The 24676-nt window shown below is 48.1% G+C and overlaps 9 protein-coding genes across 9 annotated transcripts; 5 read left to right on the forward strand and 4 right to left on the reverse strand.

Annotated features, from left to right (window-relative positions):
* Positions 1 to 1365: 1365 nt before the first annotated feature.
* TRUGW13939_10055 (uncharacterized protein) lies at positions 1366 to 1997 on the forward strand (the record flags this gene model as incomplete). The annotated part of the gene is made up of 2 exons (XM_035493168.1): positions 1366 to 1407; positions 1458 to 1997. 2 exons carry the CDS (start codon positions 1366 to 1368, stop codon positions 1995 to 1997), a joined length of 582 nt encoding a protein of 193 aa, XP_035349061.1.
* A 130-nt stretch (positions 1998 to 2127) lies between these two features.
* TRUGW13939_10056 (uncharacterized protein) lies at positions 2128 to 5014 on the reverse strand (the record flags this gene model as incomplete). The annotated part of the gene is made up of 3 exons (XM_035493169.1): positions 2128 to 2680; positions 2744 to 4088; positions 4531 to 5014. 3 exons carry the CDS (start codon positions 5012 to 5014, stop codon positions 2128 to 2130), a joined length of 2382 nt encoding a protein of 793 aa, XP_035349062.1.
* A 771-nt stretch (positions 5015 to 5785) lies between these two features.
* Positions 5786 to 6908, forward strand: TRUGW13939_10057 (uncharacterized protein; the record flags this gene model as incomplete). Its single annotated transcript, XM_035493170.1, has 2 exons — positions 5786 to 5972; positions 6070 to 6908. The coding sequence occupies 2 exons, from the start codon at positions 5786 to 5788 to the stop codon at positions 6906 to 6908; spliced, it is 1026 nt and encodes a 341-aa protein (XP_035349063.1).
* A 358-nt stretch (positions 6909 to 7266) lies between these two features.
* TRUGW13939_10058 (uncharacterized protein) lies at positions 7267 to 10200 on the reverse strand (the record flags this gene model as incomplete). The annotated part of the gene is made up of 7 exons (XM_035493171.1): positions 7267 to 7571; positions 7627 to 8160; positions 8214 to 8482; positions 8537 to 8974; positions 9028 to 9464; positions 9535 to 9858; positions 10189 to 10200. The coding sequence occupies 7 exons, from the start codon at positions 10198 to 10200 to the stop codon at positions 7267 to 7269; spliced, it is 2319 nt and encodes a 772-aa protein (XP_035349064.1).
* Positions 10201 to 10812: 612 nt separating this feature from the next.
* TRUGW13939_10059 (uncharacterized protein) lies at positions 10813 to 13126 on the forward strand (the record flags this gene model as incomplete). Its single annotated transcript, XM_035493172.1, has 2 exons — positions 10813 to 11320; positions 11376 to 13126. The coding sequence occupies 2 exons, from the start codon at positions 10813 to 10815 to the stop codon at positions 13124 to 13126; spliced, it is 2259 nt and encodes a 752-aa protein (XP_035349065.1).
* A 648-nt stretch (positions 13127 to 13774) lies between these two features.
* TRUGW13939_10060 (uncharacterized protein) lies at positions 13775 to 16979 on the reverse strand (the record flags this gene model as incomplete). The annotated part of the gene is made up of 2 exons (XM_035493173.1): positions 13775 to 16763; positions 16849 to 16979. The coding sequence occupies 2 exons, from the start codon at positions 16977 to 16979 to the stop codon at positions 13775 to 13777; spliced, it is 3120 nt and encodes a 1039-aa protein (XP_035349066.1).
* Positions 16980 to 18329: 1350 nt separating this feature from the next.
* TRUGW13939_10061 (uncharacterized protein) lies at positions 18330 to 20580 on the forward strand (the record flags this gene model as incomplete). Its single annotated transcript, XM_035493174.1, has 4 exons — positions 18330 to 19006; positions 19062 to 19881; positions 19935 to 20070; positions 20129 to 20580. The coding sequence occupies 4 exons, from the start codon at positions 18330 to 18332 to the stop codon at positions 20578 to 20580; spliced, it is 2085 nt and encodes a 694-aa protein (XP_035349067.1).
* Positions 20581 to 21624: 1044 nt separating this feature from the next.
* Positions 21625 to 23158, forward strand: TRUGW13939_10062 (uncharacterized protein; the record flags this gene model as incomplete). The annotated part of the gene is made up of 4 exons (XM_035493175.1): positions 21625 to 21900; positions 22006 to 22336; positions 22396 to 22733; positions 22793 to 23158. The coding sequence occupies 4 exons, from the start codon at positions 21625 to 21627 to the stop codon at positions 23156 to 23158; spliced, it is 1311 nt and encodes a 436-aa protein (XP_035349068.1).
* Positions 23159 to 23317: 159 nt separating this feature from the next.
* Positions 23318 to 24205, reverse strand: TRUGW13939_10063 (uncharacterized protein; the record flags this gene model as incomplete). The annotated part of the gene is made up of 1 exon (XM_035493176.1): positions 23318 to 24205. One exon carries the CDS (start codon positions 24203 to 24205, stop codon positions 23318 to 23320), a length of 888 nt encoding a protein of 295 aa, XP_035349069.1.
* Positions 24206 to 24676: the final 471 nt, after the last annotated feature.

Consider the following 24676-nt stretch of genomic DNA (forward strand, 5'->3'; position numbering starts at 1 on the left):
GAACCAAACGAAAGGCCCATGATGTCATTGCCCCCATGGTTTAGACCGTGATCGCCCACTTAGCCGATGCCACCCTAGAATCGGCACAGGCCGAAGAAGCAGCCTTGCGTCCTTGCAGCCCCTGACTGGTACTTGTAGGCTTGTAGCACTTGTAATAATTACTGTACCATTTTGCGTGGCCATTTTTCTTCTCGGTCTATGGCAATGTGAGAAGCTCTTATTTATTGGCCGTGTTGTAGTTATGGGGTACTCCGTCCTTACTGCTTACTACTTCGAGATAGCTTGGAAAATATTACCCGTTCCGGAAATCCTAGCCGTTTCCGGATTAGGAAATATTGCGAATTGATGATTGAAGCTCTATTAATTATTATTAATTGATAAACTGATGAACTTATAATATTGCCTCGTATATTTTATCTGAGAAAAAAAAAGTTTGTGCCCGCACGACGGCTTTCAACGGATTAACTACAACTCTGAACATGTCTCGCCGAAATGATACTGCTTTCTCAAGCCTTCGATAGAGGAAACATTTCATTCTCGGGTCGGGGTAAATCTCCTTCCTCCAGTAAAAGCTAAACTATCCCCTGCTTTTCGTTTCCCAATAGCATTGGTTATCTCTTTTATTTTGGCGTTTGATATATTGTTGCGTATGCATCCAATAATGTAGTGAAAAAGGTACAGGAATTGGAGGATGTGAAACCACATGCAGTTCAATACATTGCCTAAAGGTTTAGTATCACGTAGAGCCTCTGCCTTTTTATTATTATCAAAGTTTCATGAACATTTTCCCTGGCGATAACCCTAAAGTTGCCAGCCATTTAAAAAGTGTACTAAAATGAAAGAAAAGGAAATCCATCTGGTACAAGATTTCCTCTTGCACCATTCCCCTAATGGCAAGGTAGTCATGGGTGGGAAAAACACAGGCAACAATAGTCACCAGAGTATATTATGCTGAATAAGATGGAACAGACTAACAATAGATCATGTTTTCAATTGTCTTCCGTCATATTCACACCATAATAGACAATATCTTCTAAGACTTTTCCAAGGATATATAGCAGGTCTATTACATGTAACTAGAATCAAAATTATACCGTATCTTTTAATTGTTTTCAAAAGCCACTACAATATTGTATACATATTACACCGACAATAAGCAGCATTCATTGTGATAAATAGGGTAATAAGATGAATTGTAACAATAAAGAACAATACTTCACCACATCTAATGTTATAACAGAAATAAACAGACCCAATTTATGTACGAGTATATAAGAAACAGCTGTGCACCTTTAGAATCTTCTAATGCTTTTATCCTGAACCATCTCATCACAGTCTAGGAAAATTAAGTCCTACATACCAAAAATGCAACCAGTTCGCGGAATCCAGCAGGATGCAAATGGCACTGTATGGACCTTTATTAGATTTGTTTGAAGTTTCTCACTAACCAACAATAGTACTACAACGTATCAGGGATCCGACTTGCCATTGATGGGATGAAAACTGAGGATACAGAAGGAACGACTAGTGGCATCTGGAATGCCATCCTGGGCTGGCAGCTTCCGCCAGCCGAAGACTACATCATACGGCCAGAAGAGAAAAACAAACACGGGTATTCAGATCTACATGCATTTCAATACAAAGTACAAGCCAATCAGCCTACACGCCAATGTCATTTTCTGATTACCCAGTGTAAGCGAAGGAACGCGGAGGGGCAGGAGTCTGTTTGGAGAACTGGCAGAGAAGAGCTGGGGAAGTATTTCCGCTCGGTGAAAACAAAAAGCCACGGTCATCGAATGTACGGAATAGTAGCTGTGGGAAGAAAAGTTGAATTTGTGGAATTCGACCGCCAGACCAACAATCTGCAGGATATTCCAATTCCCATAAAGAGTTGCAAGAAAACTATTCGACATGCAGAGCGTGGAAAGAGATTCTGGATTGATAGAGATTGCGAACAGGTGCAAGCTTTCCTAAATTACATCAAGGACCGCCATTGATCAGTAATTTCCTTACAGATCAATTGATGCTTTTTTTTTACTGTTGTTTGTTAGATACTTGACATCAGTCATGATAAGTTTGTTCATAACAAAAGGTTAAAAAAACGTTTTTGTCAATTTATAAATATCCTCACGGCTTGTCCCTGGCTATCCCCTCTTTATACCGCTTCAATGCCCGATCCCGACTCTCAGCATGGTTGACAATGGGCTTCGGATAGCCAGCCTTTTGTGCCACAGCGCCCGCTCCCCGGCCATACGGATCATGAATCGCTTTACGATCCTTGATCTCTCTCAATTCCGGCACCCACTGCCGAATAAACTCTCCGTCTGGGTCAAACTTTTCACTCTGCAGCAGCGGATTAAACACACGGAAATAAGGCTGCGGATCTACCCCGGTACTCGACCCAAACCCCCATCCGCCATGATTCGACGCAAAGTCGCCGTCAATCAGCTGCTCCATAAAGTACCGTTCGCCGCGGCGCCAGTCGAGCATTAGGTCCTTGGACAAAAACGACGAAACGATCATGCGGTTGCGGTTGTGTATCCAGGCATCGTGTTTGATTTGGCGCATGGCGGCGTCGACAATTGGGAAGCCGGTTTTGCCTTGGGTCCAGAGGTTGAACAGGTCCGTGTCGTATTCCCATTCGACGTTGGTGTATTCAGGTTTGAAGCATTTGTTCATGCTTGGCCATTTAGTATATACATACAAATATAAATACATACGGACAAGAGAGGGTGTGTCTTACCAGATAAATGGCCAGTGTACCAGCACATGCCGGTAGAAATCGCGCCAGGCCACCTCGCTGATCCACGATGCCAGCCCAGCATTTTTCCCATCTAGATACCCCCCATTGGCGTCCTTGGCCTTGGCCACAGCGACCCTGGCACTCAGTACCCCAGCCGCAAAATAAGGACTGAGGATCGACGTGTGCTGGCCAGACACCATGCTACGCATCTTTCCATAGTCGGTAGCTTTCGTTTCGAGAAAACTGTCCAGCCGGCTCATCGCCTCGTCTTCACCTGCGGGATACAGTTTGCTGAATCGCTGCTTCTCTTCCTCACCGAGACGCTTGTTCTCTGGCGCATCTGGGATCTCGCTATCAAAAAGGTCTTTGAAATGCGTGCGGGCTTTTCCGGCGTTTTGGCCAGGTGCGTCTACCACATCTAGGTTCTTTGGATGTCCGTGGAGATATGTCATCCAGGACCGATACCACGGGGTGTAGACTGCATACTGTCTGCCCTGTTGGCTTTCCAGAGCTCCAGGCGTGACAACGCAGGTATCGTGAACAGCCTCAAAGGAAATACCCTTGTCGCAGCATAGCTTGACCAGCTTGGCCTCCCGTCTCAGTTCGTCCACTTCATACTCGATATTGGCAAACAGATTGCTAGCCCCCCATTGCTCACACAACTCAACAACCCTTCCCGGTACATTGCGCCGCACCTCCTGTGTTTCCATGTACAACGGAATATCCAACTCTGCAAGCCCCTTCTTCAACCCTTCCAGATTCCGCAACACAAAATCAACCCGCGCGGGGCTGCGCAAGTGAGCCGTCAAATCCTGTGGCGACAAGATATACAAACATATCAGGGGTATATCATTCTGCTTGGCCGTCTCATACGCCACCTTCAACGACCGGTTATCTTTTAGTCGTAGATCAGTCTTGAACCAATGCACGACTGCATTTTGGGGGCTGATTGCTTTCCTCGCATTTTCCGTTTCTTCGTAGGCCCTGTTGAGCACCTCGATCGGGCGTGGCAGTGTGCCGTTGTTGTATGCTTCGCAGCGAGCGTTGCTCATCTCCGGTGGGTAGAACTCGCGTAGAACGATGCCAAAGTCCTCGGCTTGTTGTGCACCATGGTGAGGAGCGTTGATGTCGTTTTCCTGGCTATTTTGTTGCTGCAGCTGTCCGTTAGAGGTTGACGTGTTGGTTCGTTTGGCCGACGATGAGGCTTCGGTGTGTGACGAGTCTGGCGACTTGCGCTTCCTGGGAGGCATTTTTGAGGCTGTTTTTGTGGAGTATGCGACAATCAGTGGGAATCGAGTCAATGGCAGTTGTAATCGGTACAAATGTCGTAATTGAATTATCATTCCTTTAAACAGTGAAAAAAAACAGAAGAAAATTATTTAAAACAAAAAGAAAATTCAAGGGGGAAAAAGAAAGTAGACGGTGTCAAGGGTAGTAATAATAAAATGGGTGATGTCATTGGGTATGTATGCGTCCGATCCGCGCTGCCGCGACTGCTCGCTCGATCGATCGGCCAGATCGGACTCTAGATCGGGTCTTGGATATAATATCTAGCTAGATTTGGAATAGGATTGAATAAAACGGAGTTGATGTGTATATTATTTTGGGTGATGTTGACGGTCGTTAATTGTTATTGAACCGTACTGATCTTATATATATGTTCATACATCACTTGATACAAATACAATTGGAATATAATTAACACATCGATTCATAACAGCATTAAACTGATCGATAAATTACTTTAATAAATAATAATAATTAGTACGCCCGCCGCCCTCTTCCACCCACAGCCATCCTCCCTCTAACCGCCATACGACCATACTCTGTCTGCACCGCCCTCCTGCGAATCTCCCTCTCTGTATCCAACCCAGCCCCTGGAGCATCAGTGGTACCCCTCGAAGCTGTATTCTGTAGAGCCTCCTTCTCCCTCTGCCTCTGCCTCTCCCGAATCCGCTCCAAAACATCTGGCTCAAGAAATGGCTGCGGCGCCTGCGACGAGTCGAATTCTATACGAACAACCTCTTCCCCCCCTGTTCGTTGACTAATACCAGTCTGATCCTGTTCCTGAGCATCGTCTTCTTGTCTTTTCTTCTCTGCGTCTTCGCCCACAGACGAAAAAACAGGACGTCGGAACTGGATCTCAGCTGGTGTGGCACTCGGGTTGAGCGTGGTCTGTTTGTGTAGTGAGTTGACGGGCAACAGGCTGCGTTTGTGTGGAACCAGGAGGTTTCTTTTGGGAGGGACAGAGGCGGGTGTCTGGAAAGACATTTTTCTTCTTTCTTTCTGAGAGTGTGTGTAGTGTTGAATAATAAATCAAAACGAGAATGTATAGTTTATACGGTGGTTGAATATTCCATAGCGGGTTTTGGAGGAACGCGGATACTGTTCGCCGACGTCGCGGCAATGTTAGGCGGCCGGGTAACGGTCATACAGCCAAAAAGTGGTATTATTACCGTTATATCAATAATACGTTGGCCTATTAGGTAATGTTTATATGTTTTGATACGTAATAGAAAACCACAACGTAATATATTTCGATACGTTACCAGTTTTTGCACGTTGTAGAACGGTATTGTTTACATAAATATTTTGCTAGTAAAAGCACTGGAAAGTCTGTACTCAATAGGTGTGACTGGCCAATTTGACATGAGGCATTAAGCAATGTTAGCTCTAACAATTTAACTATTTGGTCTACTGCCGCTGAATCAACAACTTGCTGCGAAGAATATCCCAAAGCCAAGCTACCCGTACTTAAATAAATACCTGTCAAGGTACAAATACCGCGATACACCGAAGAACATACTCCTTTCAGTTGGCAATTTCTTGTAATTATGGTTCCGACAGTACCCGTGTCCAGATATTTCAGCTAATTCTAGCCCGAAATATATAAAGGCTACATAAGTCGATGATGGCGCATGACGACTAGCATTACCGATTGAGTTCTTTTAACTCACTAGATAGGAATCTTCTTCTTTTTCTTCATCCTCCGCCCGACGTGAAGGGAAGCCCTAACTTGGCTATCAAAAATAAACCTACACAATGGAGGATGATAACCCTTTCCGCTGCTGGGTTTGCGGGGCAGTGATATACGGAAGTCGAGATCACATTCTGGCCAGTGGAAGGAGCGTACCTCAAACACTCGCATGGAGAACCAGATGCAGTATTGAGGATTTTAACAAGATTGTTTTCACAAATAAAGAGGTATGGGGAACCTTTATTCGTGCAAGTAAGTTCAAATGTCCCCAAGTCAAGCTACAAACATCGTTTAGATACTTCAACATCTTAGGTGGGGATTGATTGAAAACTGACCAGAAAAACAACAGTTATAGTCACATTGGATGAAAATCGCCATGACGTCTACCAGCTATCAGGCATTGCGCAGAATACGTACTGTATACGAATCATAGTCCCCAAAGACAGAAATTTAGCAGTCCTAGGATATCCTCGCCTAGGAGGCCGAGGATGCAAGTTTGTGGGCATCAAACCAACTGTTAATGCGGTTGGATATCCTCGTGCACATATGATCCACGCTCGTTGCTGGGAACTGATTGAGAGACTCTTTGGATGTGAAGCGGAGAAGAATCTCAAAATTCTGCTAAATATATTTCAGGAAAGATGGTGTGGATGGAAAGGTAATCCCGATGGATCTCCCCGTTATGATTTTCTACGAGAAGATATTTTATGGCAGAGGAATAAATCTATAGTCTTTTATGACCCGGTTAAAATCCTCCCTCTCCGCGCGGTGGTTGAGGAAAGTGTTCAGCGACCAACCAGAGAGAAGGTTGCTTACAAGGCTATGGAATTACATCCAATATTCTTCGATATAAAGAATACGGCTATCTCGAATATTTTTCCTTGTGAAATCCAGTGGATGATTATGGACCTATTGGATTATAAGAACATACCCAAAATACTCCGAGCGTTTGGATGGGTTCTATCCGATACCTACTGGTCTAGACGATTTCCTAAAGATCTAGTATTTGAAGTTGATGACTTAATGAGCAATCAAATTGAGATTGACTGGCAGTTTCTTACTCTTGGAGTAGAGAAACTCCTTCATCGCTCCCCCGAGCTTTTAAATCGCCGTCGGTTGCTTACGGTTTTGAAAAAGGCGAGGGATTTGTTCTTTGAAGAAGTAGCTAAAAGCACTGCTAGTGAATAGAAGAAAGCTTCAATACTACGAAAGTATATAGTAAAAGGCTCAAAGATATTCCCCATATCGACCGAGCCTCAACTGCAACTACTCAATACATCAATCTACAAAACAGTATTAACTTATCAAGTAATATTTGTACAGTGATCCATTCATATCCAGTGCAAACTAAGTGACAAGTAGTACAATCCATAAACTAAATACATGCGTGATCTCGTTAAAATGTTGGGTATTCCAATGACGCCGGCTCATGTCCTCGTTCACACAAGAAACATAAAACATAAAACATACAAACCAAAAAAAAAAAAAAATCTAGCCACCAATTCAACCAATTCGCTTTTCCCTCATTTAAAATTTTACTTTTTTTTTAGGCCAAGCCTTGCGTCTCCATGCCTTGTACTGGGTACGAGTACGGGAAGTCGACTATTCCATCGAGAAGCCAGTTCAACGGATCAAACACTTCGTAGTTGGATTCCATAAAGCCAGTGCTGGGAAGACTGCCAGCTGCGCTGGTCGTGGACGCCATTCCCAGGCCCTGTGGTAATGGGGCAGCGGGCGCCAGGCTGGGGTCTCCGCCTACTCCAGGGGTAGCCGACTTGTTACGGCCGGGAACAACTGACGACGCAACGGATTCGCCATTGGAGTCTGGGTCTGTAGGATGCTTGAGAGAAGCTTTTAAAAAAAGGGTCAGTATAGAGCGTAGTAAAGAGAAGAAGAGTCGTGTCACCTTCAATGCTACGGCCCTTGGCCAGGGCGTCCTCTCGCCACCTCCATACCGAGTCGTAAACAAGAGACATGCCCATGCGACACCTCACTTTGAGCTGCAGCGAGTCATCGATCTCAGCAGATGCTGACGCTGGGCGCGGGGTCGGCGCACCCCCTTGCCTCCACATCTGCGCGAGAACCTCGACCAGCCGTTCAGGCAGATCGTTGCTCGAGACTGAAATAGCCCGAATCGCCCAGATGGTCCGGTTGAAAAGGCTTTTGGTGTACTCCATGTCAATATGCGCAGAGAAAAAACTCTTGCAGAGCTTCATCAAGGTGAATCCACCCGCGAGCATCATCTGGAAAAAGTAATATGGGGTGTACGGAAGTACGGGGCCCACATTAGTTTCCAGATTTAAGGCAGATTCCAAAAATGTGCATGCAGCCGAGTGTAATGACAAGAGACGCTCGCGATAGTCCTTTGAATATGGGTCATCGAAAAAGGCACAAAGTCGCAGATGGAGGTTTGCAGCTCGCAAGTAGAGGTTGGTGATGACTGCAAATTGAGGTTAGGCCATTGACTCTCATCAGTATTAAGCACAAACTTACCATCGTTATCCGACTGCAGCTGATTTTCCAGATCGTCAAAGTCCCTCGATAAAAAAGAAATCAGGGAGGACCTCTCCCTATCCTCAGCGAGGCCGACCGGGTCTCTACGATTGTTGTACAGCGTATTCGTAACCTTGTCGCTGAACTCTTCAACCCGGAGTCTTACTTTGATGTCTTCGGGAAGCTGGAAATTGACATCGACACTCTCACTCGAACACAATGTCCAATCGTACAGCGTCGAAGGGGGTTGTCCATAACCAGTTGCCACCCTGACCAGTCAGCGATGAGCTTCTATGGATTTTTTTTGGGGGGGGGGGGAATACCTCTGTGCCACAATGTTGCACACAGCCCATGTGCGCACCTTGTCCCGCAGCTCCGTCTCCATCAGTTCCACCCGGAACTTAGAAAAGTCCTGTGTGTGAGACGGTCGATGAAGGCCGAGTTGCATGGCCACGTGAATCATCATTCCACACAGCATAAATGTTGGATCGGTTGATGTACTGCTTGTCGGAAAAGGCCACGCGCAAAGTAGACAGAGTGCCTTCACTGCGTGGAAACTTTGAGGTATATCTGCCAGAGTACTCCAGACCAGCCGAGTCACTGGGCCGGCCAACGAAGTCATCAGATGCACATCAGTCTGATAGCGGCGTGCCCCAACGCTGATAATCATCCAGAAAAGGAGTGGCGAAGTCGCGTAGAATTCGTCCGGAGTGGTATCACGGTCAAGAAACGGCAGAAAGGGGTGATAGAAGGTGAAAAACCTGAAGAACCAGTCAGCTAAACCGGTGAATCACTCCAAGAAACGTTAACTCACAGATTGAACAGTTCATTGATCCTATCTGTCGCAACCATGACATCCTCAATGCGTTTGAACTGATGACTGCCATTTCTCAGATAGTTGGTCCCGTCAAAGCCGGACCGCAAATCGAGCAGAGACGCAACAGCCTCGTGGGAGCCTATGTACTGGTCTGTGGACAAGCCGGTGGGGGTTTGGTACATGGTAGGATTGCTCATTGGAGTCGACATGGCAGAAGCATCCTGCTTGCCCGGGGTGACCTGAGACTTTAACGAAGCATTGGAGGCGCTCACGTTGGCAATCTGCCGCCTGAGCTCGACAATCTCTCTTTCCATCTCAGCATTGCGACTCCTCTTGCCAACGCGCTTGAAGTTGGTCTCTATCTTGCAGTCGAGCTTTAGACGGCGACAGCGTGAGCAGGTAGTGAAGGGATCCTGTACTACGTCGCATCGCAGCTGTTGAGAAGACTAGTCTTAGCATTATCCAGCAAGGAGGAACAGCAGGAACAGTGCTGAGACCACTCACCTTCTGTTGACGACATTCATTGCAGGCGCGCTTAACCGGCTGGCGTTTCTTCTCCTCGGCATCGTCGCCGTCGTCAATGCTCCCGGGCGAGCTGTCAAAGCCGGCGCCAACGAAGTTGCGCTTCCTCCCCGAGACAGCAGCAGCAGGCGTCAGCGCATGCTGATGAACAGACGATCGGATTGGGCTCGTGGCCGGAGTCGCATTGTGAGAATCAGACGCATTCTGACCACCCCCCAGGGCTCCTCCCCCTCCGATGCCGCTCGTCAACCCGTGCGCCGCCACGGTGGTTGGCCCGCTGGCTGTGTGCAGCCGGATTCCTAAAAGCTAGCGATCAAACAATGGAGTCCCCTTGCGTCCGATTTCGCGGACAGGACAAGCTGTATCAGATGACAACCACGCGCCTTGCTCCTGACAAGAACTTCAACTTCTCGGATGTTTCGCCTGGAGGTGTCGAGGTTCTTGTCCCGCCAGCAAGAGCGAACGAGCCTCTGAGTCAGCGCCCGCCGGAGGGGCCGTTTCCGATTTCGGCAATGTCACGTGGCGTCACGTGACCCAGGTCACATGACACGGCGGTATACTACATAGTACATGGGAATGATTTATTCGCAGACTTGCTTATACTAGGACAGCTGTATTGATCAGTGACTGCCATACACTATCTGCCATATACATTACACCAGAGACTCCACTACCGGCCTGGGGTGATCCGGAGAGTGCTAACTAGAGGACTGCCTCGAACACATTATTCGTCGTTAGTAACCGGCTGCATGGACAATGTTGGAGCTCAAAACAGAATAGAAAAATAACGCAAAGATAAACATGCATTATTATTATCATTATCATTACAGCGACATAGAAACGAGGAACACGTGGATCGCTGACATCATCGCCAACAGCTCCAACAACACCGCCTCCACTAGGGCGCTCTGCGGCTAATCACGACTCCGCATCAAGCGAGCAACAGCCAACTTGGCAATGCGAAGCGGCTGATATCGGGGCCAAACATCCTCAAAGCCTCACGCTAGATAAGATCGGAGTCCATCGAAAGCGGTCAGTAAGTCAAACTAGCCCCTCGTGCTGAAAGAACAAGCATTCGGGAGCGGACTACACCATACAAATCGGGCAAGCGGCAAGTCGGCTGTGCCCACGTTTGTCTCATTCCTCCCCCATCCTCCATCCGGGGTATATAAAGGACGCCAATGCTCTCTACCCAAGGTCTTCCAGAATATACCCAGACATGACTACTACTTTATTTTGAATCGATCAAATGGTTACAAAATGACCTCCAAAAAGCTATCCAAACTGTCGCTAGAGTCGACACCTCAGCAGCCAGTATCGGACAATTCTCCGCCGCCTGCATACACAGAAGAGCCGCCAGCAGATTTCCCTCCACTGCCTGCTCTTGTAGACTTCAAAGATGCAGGCCCATCCCGGACCAGCACGGTCACCAACACTCAGTGCATCGCGCACCTGAAGCTGCTTTCAGTCTTTGCCGACTTACGGGCCGCTATCTCTACCGACAACGGGCTGTTTGGAATCCACGATTCGCAAGCAGATCAGTTCTTCGATGAACAATCCAAGAACCAGGCTCTCGCCCGGATCAGAGAAAAGCGATGGGCCGTCTACACCACACGAGCCGTGGATCGCTACACAAACTGGTGGCAGAACTGCGCGTTGTCATCAGGTACAACCTTATCTGTCGATATGATTTTACAGAGTGATTACAAGGCCATCACTAAACCACGTACACCTGTGGTATGGTCCTCAAAAGACCTCCCTCCCTTGGGTGAGTAATTCATAAAACCTGTTCAACTATGGCCTACTGATACTTGACCCTGTAGATATCCTCATGGTTTGGCATGCCCACATGCTTAACCCCCGGGCCTACCTCGAGGACTGCATTCGAGGACCAAAGATGGAATTTTGGTCAGCTGGCCTGCCTTGGGAATTAATCAACCAAGCCATTGATGACAATACACTCAACTACGATCCTGGTGATGAGGCCGAGGGACAGTTTCAAAAAAGAAGCGGCCTTCCTTGGGACAATCTAGATGAGCCGCCCGAGCGGCGACTCAAGTGTTTTCAATGCACCGCAGATATCACCGCTCCCTGGACTCAAGGAGACTTCGGATCAAAGGTGGAATCGGCATTCGAGCAGTCTAAGGGGTATGCAGACAAAAACTTCGAGGCATTGTGCTCAGTCTGCAATACCAAGATTGATCATCAAGCCTTGCGAGCCGCCAGTTTTCACAAAGATACAAAAGCTCTGCAGAGCAAGAATATTCCAATGCCGGGGACCTATCTCAACCTCGGAGGGCTTCCACAAGATCTCGGAGACTTCTCTCTTCCGAATAATATGATCCTAGCTGCACGGATCGAAATCGTCGGAGCCACCGACCCGAGAGGACCGATTCGCAGTATGTCTAGCGTCAGGAGCCTTGTGGAGGATACCATGAGAAACACGCGCTTGATGGTGGAAGCAAATGGACCAAGAAGCAGGCATCTGCGGAAAAATCAGCGAATTGCTATCCGAAGAATGATGTCAAAGTACTGGGAGAACAGTTCTATCTTTGGATTGGATCTTGTTGGTGCAGTGACCCGCCAGGGAACCTTTATACAGAAGATGGATGATTTGGATTGGATTCATTCGCCTGCCCTGCAGTCGACAATGACTCGACTTATCAAAAAATACCGCTTTTTCTTCGAAATAATGGCCAAGAATCCCGGAAAAATGGCAGTCCCAACGCTTGATGTAGATCTTGCTTGGCACACGCACCAGCTGACTCCATCTCGATACTTTGAGTATTCTACTTATCAAACAAAGACATATGGAGTCGAAACCTTTATCGATCACGATGACAAGGTTGACGAAGGCGCGCTTTCAGAAGCTTTCAAATGGACGAGCAAACAATACCACAGCGCCACCCGCGGCGAGGTGTATAGCGAATGCACCTGCTGGTACTGCGAGGCCACACGCGAGATGTCCCACTCCATCCTCTCGTCCTCGTCTAGACGAGCCCGCAGCATGGCCGAAAGGCTTCACGACGATCCGAACGTCTCCTCAAATCCGACCAACAGTCCGCACATTTCCGCTCACAACGCAGTACGCGTGCAAAACGCTCCCTCGAGCTACCAAAGGACTTGGGCGTTAAGGGAAATGCGTCTTCGCAATCTACGCGCGAAAATGGAGCGTCGAGAGCAAGCCCGTCGCCAGAGATCTAACTCGAATAACAAGAACAACAACAACAACTCTGCCGATGTATATCCGATGGTATGGGGATACCCCTTGGTTATACCGTTTTATGCGCCGTACATGTGCGATCCTGGAATCAACGCCGGTGCATACCCGTGCAACCCGGCCTGCATGAGCGTTGGCACAGGCACGTATGGTAGCTGTGCGGCCGGTTCTTGCGGTGGTGGTGTTGCAGCCGGTTCTTGTGGTGGTGGCGGAGGATGTGCTGGAGGCTGTGGAGGAGGTGGTGGAGGATGTGGAAGCGGCGGCGGAGGTTGTGGAGGAGGAGGTGGTGGTGGAGGTTGTGGTGGAGGAGGCGGCGGCGGTGGTTGCGGTGGTGGTGGCGGTGGTGGTTGTTAATGAGTTTTGTTTATAGATACCCACGATTATTTATTGCTATATTATTACTGTATTATGCCTTGCTGAGATTCTGCTTCAAATGCTGCCTTGCTAGTACAATTGATCCTTAAAAGACTCACGGAAATCTACTCACTCAATATCTGAACTGACATGAACAAAGTCTACCATGAAGAGAACATTTGAAGTTTAATCAAATATTGAACACCTCAAAAAGGCTGAGATGAGCTAGTCGGTCTAGGAAATTAGAAGAGAGAGACCATTGTTTTTAGAAGTCACAAGACAGATTCTAGCATCTCTCTAGCTAATAATATGCACACCATGAGGTTGTTGTTTGTTGCTCCATTAGTAGAGAAACATTCAAGGGGGGGAGTAAGCGATTGATAAAAATAGGTATAGCTGATAAACTCCCAAGCATCGTTTAAAAAAATAAGCATAAAACCATGTATTGAAAATCGTCAAGTGAGCGAAGAAAACCCAATGAATATTGTATATCAGTCTCGCTGTCGGCAGGACAAACATAAAAAAAGGACAAGTAAAAAAAGGGTATATAGTATTTACATAGAGAATATTAAACGCTATTTTCAGCTTGAGAGAATGACGTTATATAGAGGAAGGTGTATAAATAAATAAAGAAAAGAAGAAAGAAAATCACATAACAATGCATCTTCCGGGTTTGGTCTTGCTTCGTCTCCTCTCGTCGATAGTGTTCTGATTCCACTCGGCGATTCGCATTCGCCATGCATCTGTTTCTGAAGAATCTGGGTGTTGCCAGCCAGCTTCCAAAGGAGAATTTTCCGGCACTTGCACATGTTGAAGACGTGATTGCGGCTGCTGGCTGGGCATACTTTGGGCGCTTTGGCTTTGCAATGCCGTACGCAAAGCAGACTCTGTGAGTCTCGCTGGAGGCTGTACTGTTTCAGACCGAGAGCGGGTGCGTGACACGCCTACCTGATCATTAGGGCGTGATGAGTTGCTGTATATAGTGGACATTCGCTGGAGTGCCGCCGCACGTCCGAAAGCCAGGTTTGGTGATGAACGAGAGAACGTTATATTCCTTGCAATAGACCCGCCCCTGTCCATCTGGGGACTATTAGGAGATGGCTTTTTACTGCTTTTTCGAAAATTTCCGGTAAACAGCCTAGTAGCCCGTGAAGGCTTCCTTTGAACCCCTGTAGTCTGAACTCCCACAGTTTGAGTTCCTGCAGACGATGTAATTGGCCTATTTGCCTCTTGAACCGGACCTGGGGACTGTTGGGAGATTGACGAAGTCTGGATTTCACTTTCTGTCCCGGGGACTGGGGGAACCGGGTGATTCAAGCGCGCTTGAAGCGCCATTCCGGACAGAGAAAGACGACCTCGAGAGCCCGGGCGATTTTCCCTTTGCATGGTTGGAGATGCGGATGGGAGTACCTGGGGAACGGAGGACTGCCGGAAACTCAGTCGACGTCTAGTTGTCTCGCCATTGACTGCTGTTGTTGGTCTCCGAATGCTCCAACGTCGTGAGATGAAATTGGAGCTCGTCCGTTCGGGTTGAGTGCCTTGGTTGGTATGCACTCTTCGTACTTGTTGGGGAACATCCTCCATAACTCCGCCTGGAGGCGCTGTCATTGTAGGGAGAAGTAGTTGTCTTAAATGCTCAGGGAGCGGCTCGTCGGGATTCCGAGAATATGGTGGCGGTGGAGGGACCCAGTTGTCTGCATCGCTTTCATGTGGAATTTGCAAAACCGGAACAACAGGACGACGATCCTGTTCTCTAGTTCGATGCTGAGCTCTCCTGTTGCTTGCTGCGGCCGTAGCTGCTCGTCGTATAGTATCTCCTGAACGGGGCGCGGTGTTGCTGTACGGCCCATCAAGGAATAATGTGACATCGCCAATTTCATTTTCTGCTGCAGGCGATCTTACCTGCGAGCGGCTGCCACGCTGGTTGCCGTTACTGTTGCTATACTTGTGAAAACTAGTAGATGCTGGAAAGGACTGCCGAGAAGCAGCCGATCGTTCGGCTATGTTCTGCCTTGGTGTGCCAACTGGGCCGCGGTGCATTCGAGTTCTCCTCCTTTCGAGCTCAACTTCCTGTTCAAGGTTTGCATTTTGCTCTTTGAGAACAAGAGGTTCTGCCTCTCCAAGTTCAATCGTCAGCTCCACAGTGTCGCCGTCCTTGATGGATGGTTCGAAATCGAATATAGATAGCCTTCCTCCATCCACTGGTATAGCTTCGTCTCCCAAGGAAGCCGACGTTACACCACCTGGAGCGACTACAACCAGTCTATGGCGGGCCGAACTAACATTGTCTGAGATTTGTCGCTGCGTGACCCAGTGGGCGGCTGTGAGACCCGGAATATCGGCAATCTTGTGTCCTTGGACCATTAAGGATGGTTGGTTGAGAGTCCGCTTCAGCCGTGTTGAGACAGTTTCGTCATCCAGGTTGCTTGGCGATGTGATTTGCGGGGAATGCCTAAATATTCTGGTACCGTTGACCCCCAGTGTTCCATTTTCTTCTAATGGCAACACATTCATATCATCAGGTATCCCATAAAGCCATAGCCCACCTCCGCGAAAGGCCAAAGCCACGAGCTCGCCATTTGGATCTATAGTCGGACTGAGGGATGGCGGATATTCTTGCAGTCCGCCCGCTGACGCTGGCCCAGGAAAGTATATTGCCCCTGTTCTTGAGTCATTTGCTCGGACTGCTCGGAACGCATGTGAAGTGTTATCAAATCCGATGATCCAGTTATCATCGTCACCAACGAGGTTCGGAAACATCGTGACGTGGCCGTATCCAGACACTAAATCTGGAAACAGAATTTGTGTTGTCCATATTTGGGTTTGGTAATCGCTAACATCCACCATTGAGTCGGACGGGAACGGGGCTGTGATTGTAACAAACCCCCCTCCGGGATGAGAGAGCGAGGACCCAAGCAGGAATGCTCCATCCGAAGAGAAGGCTAATTCATCAACCTTTCCGCATCGAACAGCTCTTCTTTGGGTAGAGAGAATGTTTTCTCCCAAAGCATATACCTCTATACTTCCATCATAGGCGATGCCAAGTACGTTTCCGTTTGGTGCAAGAGCGAGAGCGCGGGGCACTTCATTTAATGGCAAAACCTGAACGTGTTTTGCTTCGCGATCTGATAGATGGTATATGTTCACCTGGTGACAATTTGAAACAACAGCAAGAACACGGCCATCATCAAGGATAGTGGCGGCCAAAGGCATGCGCGTGGTCTTCAGCTCATGCAATACTTTTATCTGGGGCGATACCAGGTCTATAACACATATCCGGGAAGAGCTGAGACAAAGAAGGATGTGGCCGTTTGCGGAGAACGAGAACTTCAAGGCCTCGCCAATCGGTAGTGCTGTAGCCGACCCAACACAGCTTGATATCAATGAGACATGCGTCGTACGGGGGCGCAAGAAAATGTCAAACGCGTTGCGGCGCATTTCCCGAGCGAACATTTTTTTCAGCTTTTTGAAATTTTGGGGGTTTGTGATATTATCGATAGTACTTGACGACACGGCGAAAAGGGGACAGCGAGATATGTGGTGTGCGTAGAGTTCGGGAATATCGGACGCCTTTCTCCATTGTTGATTTAAGACGGTGAGGGAAGCAAAGGCATTGGCATCGACGGTGTAAAGTATTCTATAGATTCCAAGTCCATTAGTATGACATTTCAAAGAAGAGAGCAAATTGACAGTCAGCCTCGGCGAAGCTAGAGGATACGCACTTTTGTATTACGTCGATAGGCAACCGCTGGAAGGCATCACCTCCTCGCCCGGCCTCGACATTATCGGCGCCAACATGAGAGCTATTTGGGCTGGGCGTTTCGTGGGTTTGGCCCGGTGTTTCTTGATTCATGATAATAACAAGCTGTAGTTGGCCTACATCTGCTGCCGGTCTAGAACTCGCTGATTCCAACACACAGGACGAGGCAGTGGCTCACAGCCATGCATTGTGTCAAATCGGTAGTTCTGGCTGCTCACAACATGTCCAGGACATTGGAGCGACAGGGCACGGAAACAAAAATCTGTATGGCGATCTGGAAGTTCTGGTGTGCTCCTAACTCAAAACGTGCCCCAGTTTGCGTGCGTCCGACGACTACTAAGCAACGTGATGCGGGGATCAAGCGACGGGACGAATGCAGATTGGGTGGAAACTGGAGAGCAGGTGTCTAGCATAGAACAAGCACACAAGGTCCAACAGTGAGCAGGCGCATGCTAACAAGTAAGTTGGTGACGACTGGCAGAGAGCAGCTTGGAGACGCACGCACGCTTGACGAATTAGTTCGCCTGCTTGTGGGCGCGGGTCGATATGGACACGGCGTCGTCGGCGTGGTATTTGCACCTAAAAATAGCAACAGCCCGCGGCTAGGGGGCAAGTGGACTAGCGCCACGACCTTAGGGTCGGTCTAACCGGATAGGGAGATTTTGCTTTTCTTGGCGGACGATCATTCGTCGAAAGGGGCATTACCTTGATCGGGTCCTTTGACTCTTTTCATGTGAGAGGCTGAGACCTATTGCTTAGTGCTATTTACTAGTATTTAGCATAGTATTATTAGGTGCTGCTACTACTCCGCATTCCCTCGACTTGTATGGTAATTTGTATTACGTATCATGTGCCTGTCGACATGCCCAAGAAGATTGCTTCTATTTGCTATATGTTGACAGAATAACTAATAGATATAATTCTATTTCAGAGCATGAACAATGTTGTACGTATATAATTGCCAGATCTCCGTCGCTGCTTATATTATCCGCACCAATTATATCCCCTAGCTATTAATAATATCATTGCAAGCTTCTTAGTTCTCGGCCGGGTAATTTTTACCAAATTACCAAGGCCAATTTTGGTAGGATGACTAAGAGCTTAGTCATAGAACAAACTGCCGTGCATGCCGCTCGCCATTTGCCTGACCGCCCCTCCCCGCAATTTTGCATATCGAGATAGCCGGAGATCGGTATCGCAGTTCTCCAATTCGAGCCTCCTTTGGATTCCAGGTGACTACGACTGCCTAGACCTAGTGGAAGAGTGTCGCGTGCGCTACCAGTACCAATCGCTATCCGAATCGCCCACCGCCATGGCTTGAGCACTGCGGAATCCCTCTGATTGTGCTCACTGGGCCTTTTCTTTTCTTTTTTGTCTTTGTGCCTCTTTTTTTCTCTCTCTCTCCTTTCTTTCTTTACACAGAGTCAAGCGAAACAGCTCAGGATGCCTCCGTCTGCCCCTACACCGAAAGTGCATCCTGGGGTCGTCAATGCCGGGTCGCGCCCTTATCGGTCTCACAAAGTCCGAGCATGTGACCTGTGTCGCAAACGAAAATCGCGCTGCACCGTCGACATCCCCGGCCAATCCTGCGTCTTATGTCGAGTCCAAGGAGCCGATTGTCACTATCAAGAAGACTCCTTTGAAGATTCTCAGCTTCTTGAAGCAGAGGGGAGACAATCCCCCTCGCGGTCTTATGCGGGGAACAAGAGAAAGCGAGGGTCCCAATTGAATTCGCAGGATGTCGAGGATACCGCAGAGCCAATGCCTGATACTGGGAATGGACCAACATCCTTCGGTGTCTCACGTGAAGCCCGTGATGGAAATCGTGTGCGCAAGACTAGCGAGGACGGTCAGAATGAATCGGTGCTCATCGTTGGGCCTGTCGCCGCAGAAGATGCCCAAGTGATCGAGAAATTCCTACCCTCAGAGCAGTCCAACAAATCGGTAGAGACAGCCAACAAACCGTACAATGTTTATTCAAGCGACCCGCGGAAGCCCATTCTATATACGAAAGTGTCACGGCGAAGGCAGGGTGTGCGCCTAGGATTTCCTCCAGGGGAAAATCAAAAAGAGATTCTTGAGCAAATTTTGGGGCCACACAAAGACGAACTAGTAAGACTGTACGTCTAATCCAATTCCGGCCAAATAATCCTTTGATCTAACACTTCACGTCAGCTTTTTGGATCGGTTCAACGTCGCCTTCCCTGTCTTTGACGGTCATGCCTTTTGGGAAGCCTACGCCTCAGGATCAGAGGAAGAGCCGGCGACTACACTGTTGTGCCATGTTTATGCTATGGCTCTCGTCTACTGGAAACATATGCCTAAACTTGCTCGCCATCCTAAGCCCGATGTCCGCTATGCGATTAACTTGACTGTTGCAGCACTACACGAAGATTATTCCGCACCTGGACTGTCAACAGTTAGCGCGGCATTGCTTGATCTTACCGGTCGACCTATTTTTTCCATGACTGGTAATGCGATTAGTTGCGGGCGTTTGGTCTCACTTGCGCATTGTCTGGGCCTTAACAGAGACCCCAGCCATTGGAAAATTCCACTTTCGGACAAGAAACAACGGATTAGGTTGTGGTGGGGGGTTGTTATCCATGATCGCTGGGGAAGCTTCGGTCATGGGGTCCCTCCTCAGATTTCAAAGATTCAATATGATGTCCCCTTGCCTAGTGTGGAGGTTCTAGTGACTCAGCCGAGGGCTACATCCCAACACGTTCGCGCGGCACATTGCCATATCTCTCTCTGCCGCTTGACGGAGATCTTGGGAGAGCTACTTCCACTCGTGTATCAACTACAGACGAAGCCGAGCCGTGAAACCTCTAAGAAAATTCGACACATACGAACTGATCTCGACACATGGGAGGATGCGTTACCCGAATGGTTACGCGCCCCTATACAGAATCCAGAAACTCCGGCTGGTGGTGTTAGCAGCCTACACTTGGCATTTCTTGCAGTCAAGATGCTTGTTTGTCGGGTAGAATTACACGTGAGCTTTTCGGCCCAGCTTTCTAAAGTGGTATGCTCATAAAATTGTTACAGGAGATAAACAACACGGAGAACGATCAGCCGGATGCGCGCCGATACTTCCAGACTGAACTTCGAAAGGCTGCTGAAGAGATTGTTCACTTCATGTCTTCATTGCAGAGCGCAAATTTTAGAGAGTTCTGGTTACCATGTGCGTATAAAAGATACTTTTTAGGCCAGCAAATCGCAAATACTAATACCGCTTCTAGATAGCGCATTTCATCTTACCTCGACAGCAACGCTACTTGTGCGCTGCGCGTTGGAGACAACCGACCAAGAAGTTGCCCGATCATGTATGACTAATGTTGATAATCTGCGTTCGCTCTTGCGACGAGTGCGTGATGAAGAGGACTGGGATGTGGCGGATATGTGTCTTGATCATTGTGAACGTATCCTGAACAGGTACCCCGAAATTAGCACGATAACCAGCATGAATCCCCCGAACGGCCACCACCCGGAGGAGCAGCCCCTTGGAGGTGGCATGGACGAGACATTGGCCATGACACCGGCTGCCATTATTCTGCCCGAGACGACAACCAATAACGATATCGTTGAAGATATGATGTCAATATCGGGAACGTTTGGTACGATGGATGGTTTCCCTTTCGATATGACCGGGATATGGGATGTCTCTGGAATTCAGGACGTGAATTTTACCTGAAGATTCTACGTACGGCAGCTTGGTGCCATACTCAGGCTAGAAGACATACCACGGTCTATCGATTGTACTTTGGCGAGTGCAATACAGCCATCAATGCCTCGCATCACATCGGCTATTCGGACCAAACATGGGTGTATCCATCCTATTCCACCAGCAAGGAATCCGAGCCACTTCTTGCTATCCTATGCGTGTCAGGATTTGGCTTCAATCAACGTTACTGAAACGGCGAACAACTCCCTGAGGTGGACTGGTGCCTGACACCTCCCCCACCCAGGGCCAGAAAATCTTTCTGGGGGAAATCGACAATCCATCTCACTGTACGATAAGACAGACTCCCGTTCACCCGGATTCAGCATTCTTTTCCTGTATATATTCAACATGTAACACAGCAATTTTTTATTTTTTTGTTTGAAACGGTCGACTTTGACTGTGCTTCATGTTTTACAATTTCATAGACTATCAGCCACCTCATGACTAGATAAAAATATTTACACTGTCAGGTTACTTTAAAACAATTAACAAACATCTAATAACTTTTTAAAATAATCTGGAAAATAATAATAACGCAAGACTAGTTCTTGCCTGCGTGGATTGTTAGAATCTTCAGGACTATTGCTTATAAATGGACTTACCTCGATAATACGATCCTCACTTGTACTGGCAATAATAATCCGTAGACAGAGGGAAAAGGCCTCGATACAAGGGATTCCTCGATACACCGACCGTGGCTTGTACCCGGGTCTTACCAAGTCAGTACGGTCTAGCCCTAGAATCACCGCATATGGCAAAGATTGGCGGGGCGGTTTTTACCGGAAATGGCAAGTATTTAACCACAAACAGCATAAAGCAAGGATTAATTACGCAGCCAGTGTAAGCGAGGGAAGTGTGAGTCACTTGCCGAAAAATACAGTACAAAATCCTCACAGAGAGCCCTTCTTTCCCGCGGAATTGACCTGCTTCCATTCGTCTCTGTTCAACACTTCCCCGACAAACCCAACAGCTTACAGCAGATCATATCTATATTTACAAGCGCCAATTAGAACGATGGCTCCGAGCATCAACGATATTCTTCCAGAGCAGTATGCTCCGTTGGAAGTGAAGAGTTTGAAATCGCGCGATTTGAGGCCCTCGGATGAGTCGAGCGAGGGTCAAACCGAGCGCGGGGCTGTTGGTGGCTATGATGCTACCAGCGCTCCAAATGTGCAGGAAATGCCTCTGTTTAATATGCCATCGATGCAGAAGCTCCGGCAGGCTCAGTGGCGAGTTGAGCATGATTTCCGGTCTGATACTGTCACGGTGCCCACGGTGAACATGATGCAGGTGTGTAAAAATTGCCCCTCATTGCAATGCCCGAGAGAGAAAAAAAAAATCCCAACCTCAACCCTCAAACACTATAAAAACATATCACTGACATCAGAATTCAAGGCGATGATCGAATCCTCGTTTCAAGATGACATGTACGATGCCGAAGGAGACGAATCAGTCAACCGCCTCCAAGACCGACTCGTCGAATTGACCGGAAAAGAAGCGGCGATGTGGGCTCTGTCCGGTACAATGGGAAACCAGATATGCCTTCGGAATCATCTGACACAACCACCTCACTCGGTACTTCTTGACCACCGGGCTCATGTACACTGTTGGGAGTCGGGTGCCTTGCCGGTCATGTCACAGGCATCTGTTACTCAAGTTCATCCCAAGAATGGGCTTCATCTGACAGTAGAAGATGTCAAAAAACACATCATTGCGGATGGCAATAGTAAGTGTCCTTTTCGAGCCTTTAGAGCAAACAGTATCATGAAATTAACTTCTTGCTAGTTCACTTCCCCCCAACTCGTGTCGTTTCTCTAGAAAACTCTTTAAGTGGCACAATTCTACCTCTCAAAGATGCCAAGGAGATCTCCGAGTTTGTCCGTAATTATCCCGTTGAAGAAGGACAACGTCCCATTGCTATGCACCTGGATGGTGCTCGTTTATTTGATGCCATTGCGGCTGAAGGTGTCGACTTGAAAGAATACTGTGCATGCTTTGACTCTATTAGTATCTGTCTTGCAAAGGGTCTTGGTGCCCCTATGGGCAGCGTCATAGTTGGTTCGAAGAAATTTATCAACCGCGCCAAGTATTTCCGTAAGATGTTTGGTGGAGGTACAAGACAGGTATGCTTCCTTTTTTTCCTGTGTCCTTGATCGCCTTTACTAATGAAATAAAAATCCAGCCCGGAATGATGGCTGCTGCTGCTCTGAGTTCCATCGAATATACAATGCCCTTACTTCCCCGAGTCCATGCCCTAACCCGGCAGACGGCCGAATCATTACGCAAAGTTGGATATACGATTTCGCTGCCCGTCCAGACGAACATGATTGTTCTCGATCTCGAGAACGACGGGATTCCGCCGGCTGCTTTTGTCGACTACGGGAAACGTGCTGAAGTGTCGCTGTTCCCCACTGGCCGGCTGGTGTTTCATCATCAGATTTCGCCAGAAGCTGCTGCAAAGCTTGTTAATGCGTTGACGCGGCTGATGGAAGATAAGAATGCTGGCGTAGCCTTGGAGACTCGCAAGGTTACTGGCGGTTATATTTAGAAACATTTGAATTTGTTCATTGTTTATGATTGTCAATATTTCAAGTTCTATTGCGCTGCATCTGTCTATATATATAAACGCTTCAATATAATAATAACTACGTTACGAATCATTTCACATATACATACTCTAGCGAGTCGGGGACAACCCACTAGTAGGTCAACACGATACAAGGCTAACTTCCTTTGAGCCTGCGTGGTCAGTATCCGTCACAGGGTCAGGCTGCCCAGACCCTTTGCTAATAACACGGCCGTTGTCATCCTCCCAATCATTCCAGCCACGTTCCGGGCCCCAATGGATCTTTTGGCCAGCTGTGCGAACCTCGGATAGGAGACGTCTCATCAAAGCTCCATTCTTCTGAACGGACGGCCAAGCGTCGAATTCCACGTGACCCAGGTTTGGAAGCTGCTCCAAAATCTGATGAACCAATTCACCAGCAAATCCAGTGTAAAAGTCATTGGATACCCTAAATCCTTCAAACACGGGATGTGATGGGTCGCATTGAATGAAGATTTTGAATATTTTCACGCCAGTCATTTGTGTCAACCCCAAACGGCTGATCTTCCATGATTTTGGCGGGGCAGTCCAGCTTGATCCTAGGATCAACTCGATTTTGCCTATCAGAGGCCGGTAGGAACTCCCCAGAGCAGACAGTGTCGGCTGGCGCGAGTAGTCCTGGATCGGAAACACCCGGAATGTCTGGACCGAGTAGAAGAGCGCGGCGGCTTCGTCATGGAGACGCCGGGATGCAAGGAAAAGAGAAAGGCGATGGGAAAGCGGTGCCAACGGTTTATTCTTGGAAGATGATCCCACATTGCCGCTTGGGCGGGCAGACGCCTTCCGTCGTGAACTGAAAAGAACAAATCCGTATATTTTCAGCCGGATCTCCGACGGCAGATCGAAGAAACGAAAAGGCAAAAAAACAACCTCCGTGTCCGAGAGCTCATCCTCGTCAATATCGTTAGTGGCAGCGGGGTCGTCTTGGTGGTGACTGGCCGGTTGGTCTCCGAGCGAGAGTTTGTCCAGATCTGCTACCAGGGCAGCCATTTGTGTGTGTGTTATCCTTGGCAATTGTACGCGCCTTCAGTAGTGTAGTCATGGGAGATAAGTAGGAAACTGTTCATTGCATGGTTTTATTCACTCGGGTAGACAAGAAGAAGACTAGATTAAAAGCATGGTGGCACGGAATGTGTCTCGCATACGGGGCTGTACAGCTCACAGGAGGCCTAGCTGCCGCTCTTGGGTGCGAGATAGAAGCAAATTCATGAGTCTGCCCAGCTAATACAACCCGGCATCCACGGAGGAATGGAGGTGAAGGGTCAAATTTGTGCGCTGGGTTATTCAACTTTCTTTGTTAGAGAAAAGAAGAAAGAAGGAGAAGAGAAAATCGGCGGCGACGGAATTTAAAGCGAGGCTTGGCACGGGCCGGTGTTGACCCGGACCGGGCGCTTGCTTGGCTTCTTTTCCCATGACGCTTGGTCCGAAGCTGCCAATCCGGCAATTTTTTATGGGACAAGA

Source organism: Talaromyces rugulosus, chromosome V (assembly GCF_013368755.1).
Source record: "Talaromyces rugulosus chromosome V, complete sequence".
Taxonomy (NCBI): Eukaryota; Fungi; Ascomycota; class Eurotiomycetes; order Eurotiales; family Trichocomaceae; genus Talaromyces; species Talaromyces rugulosus.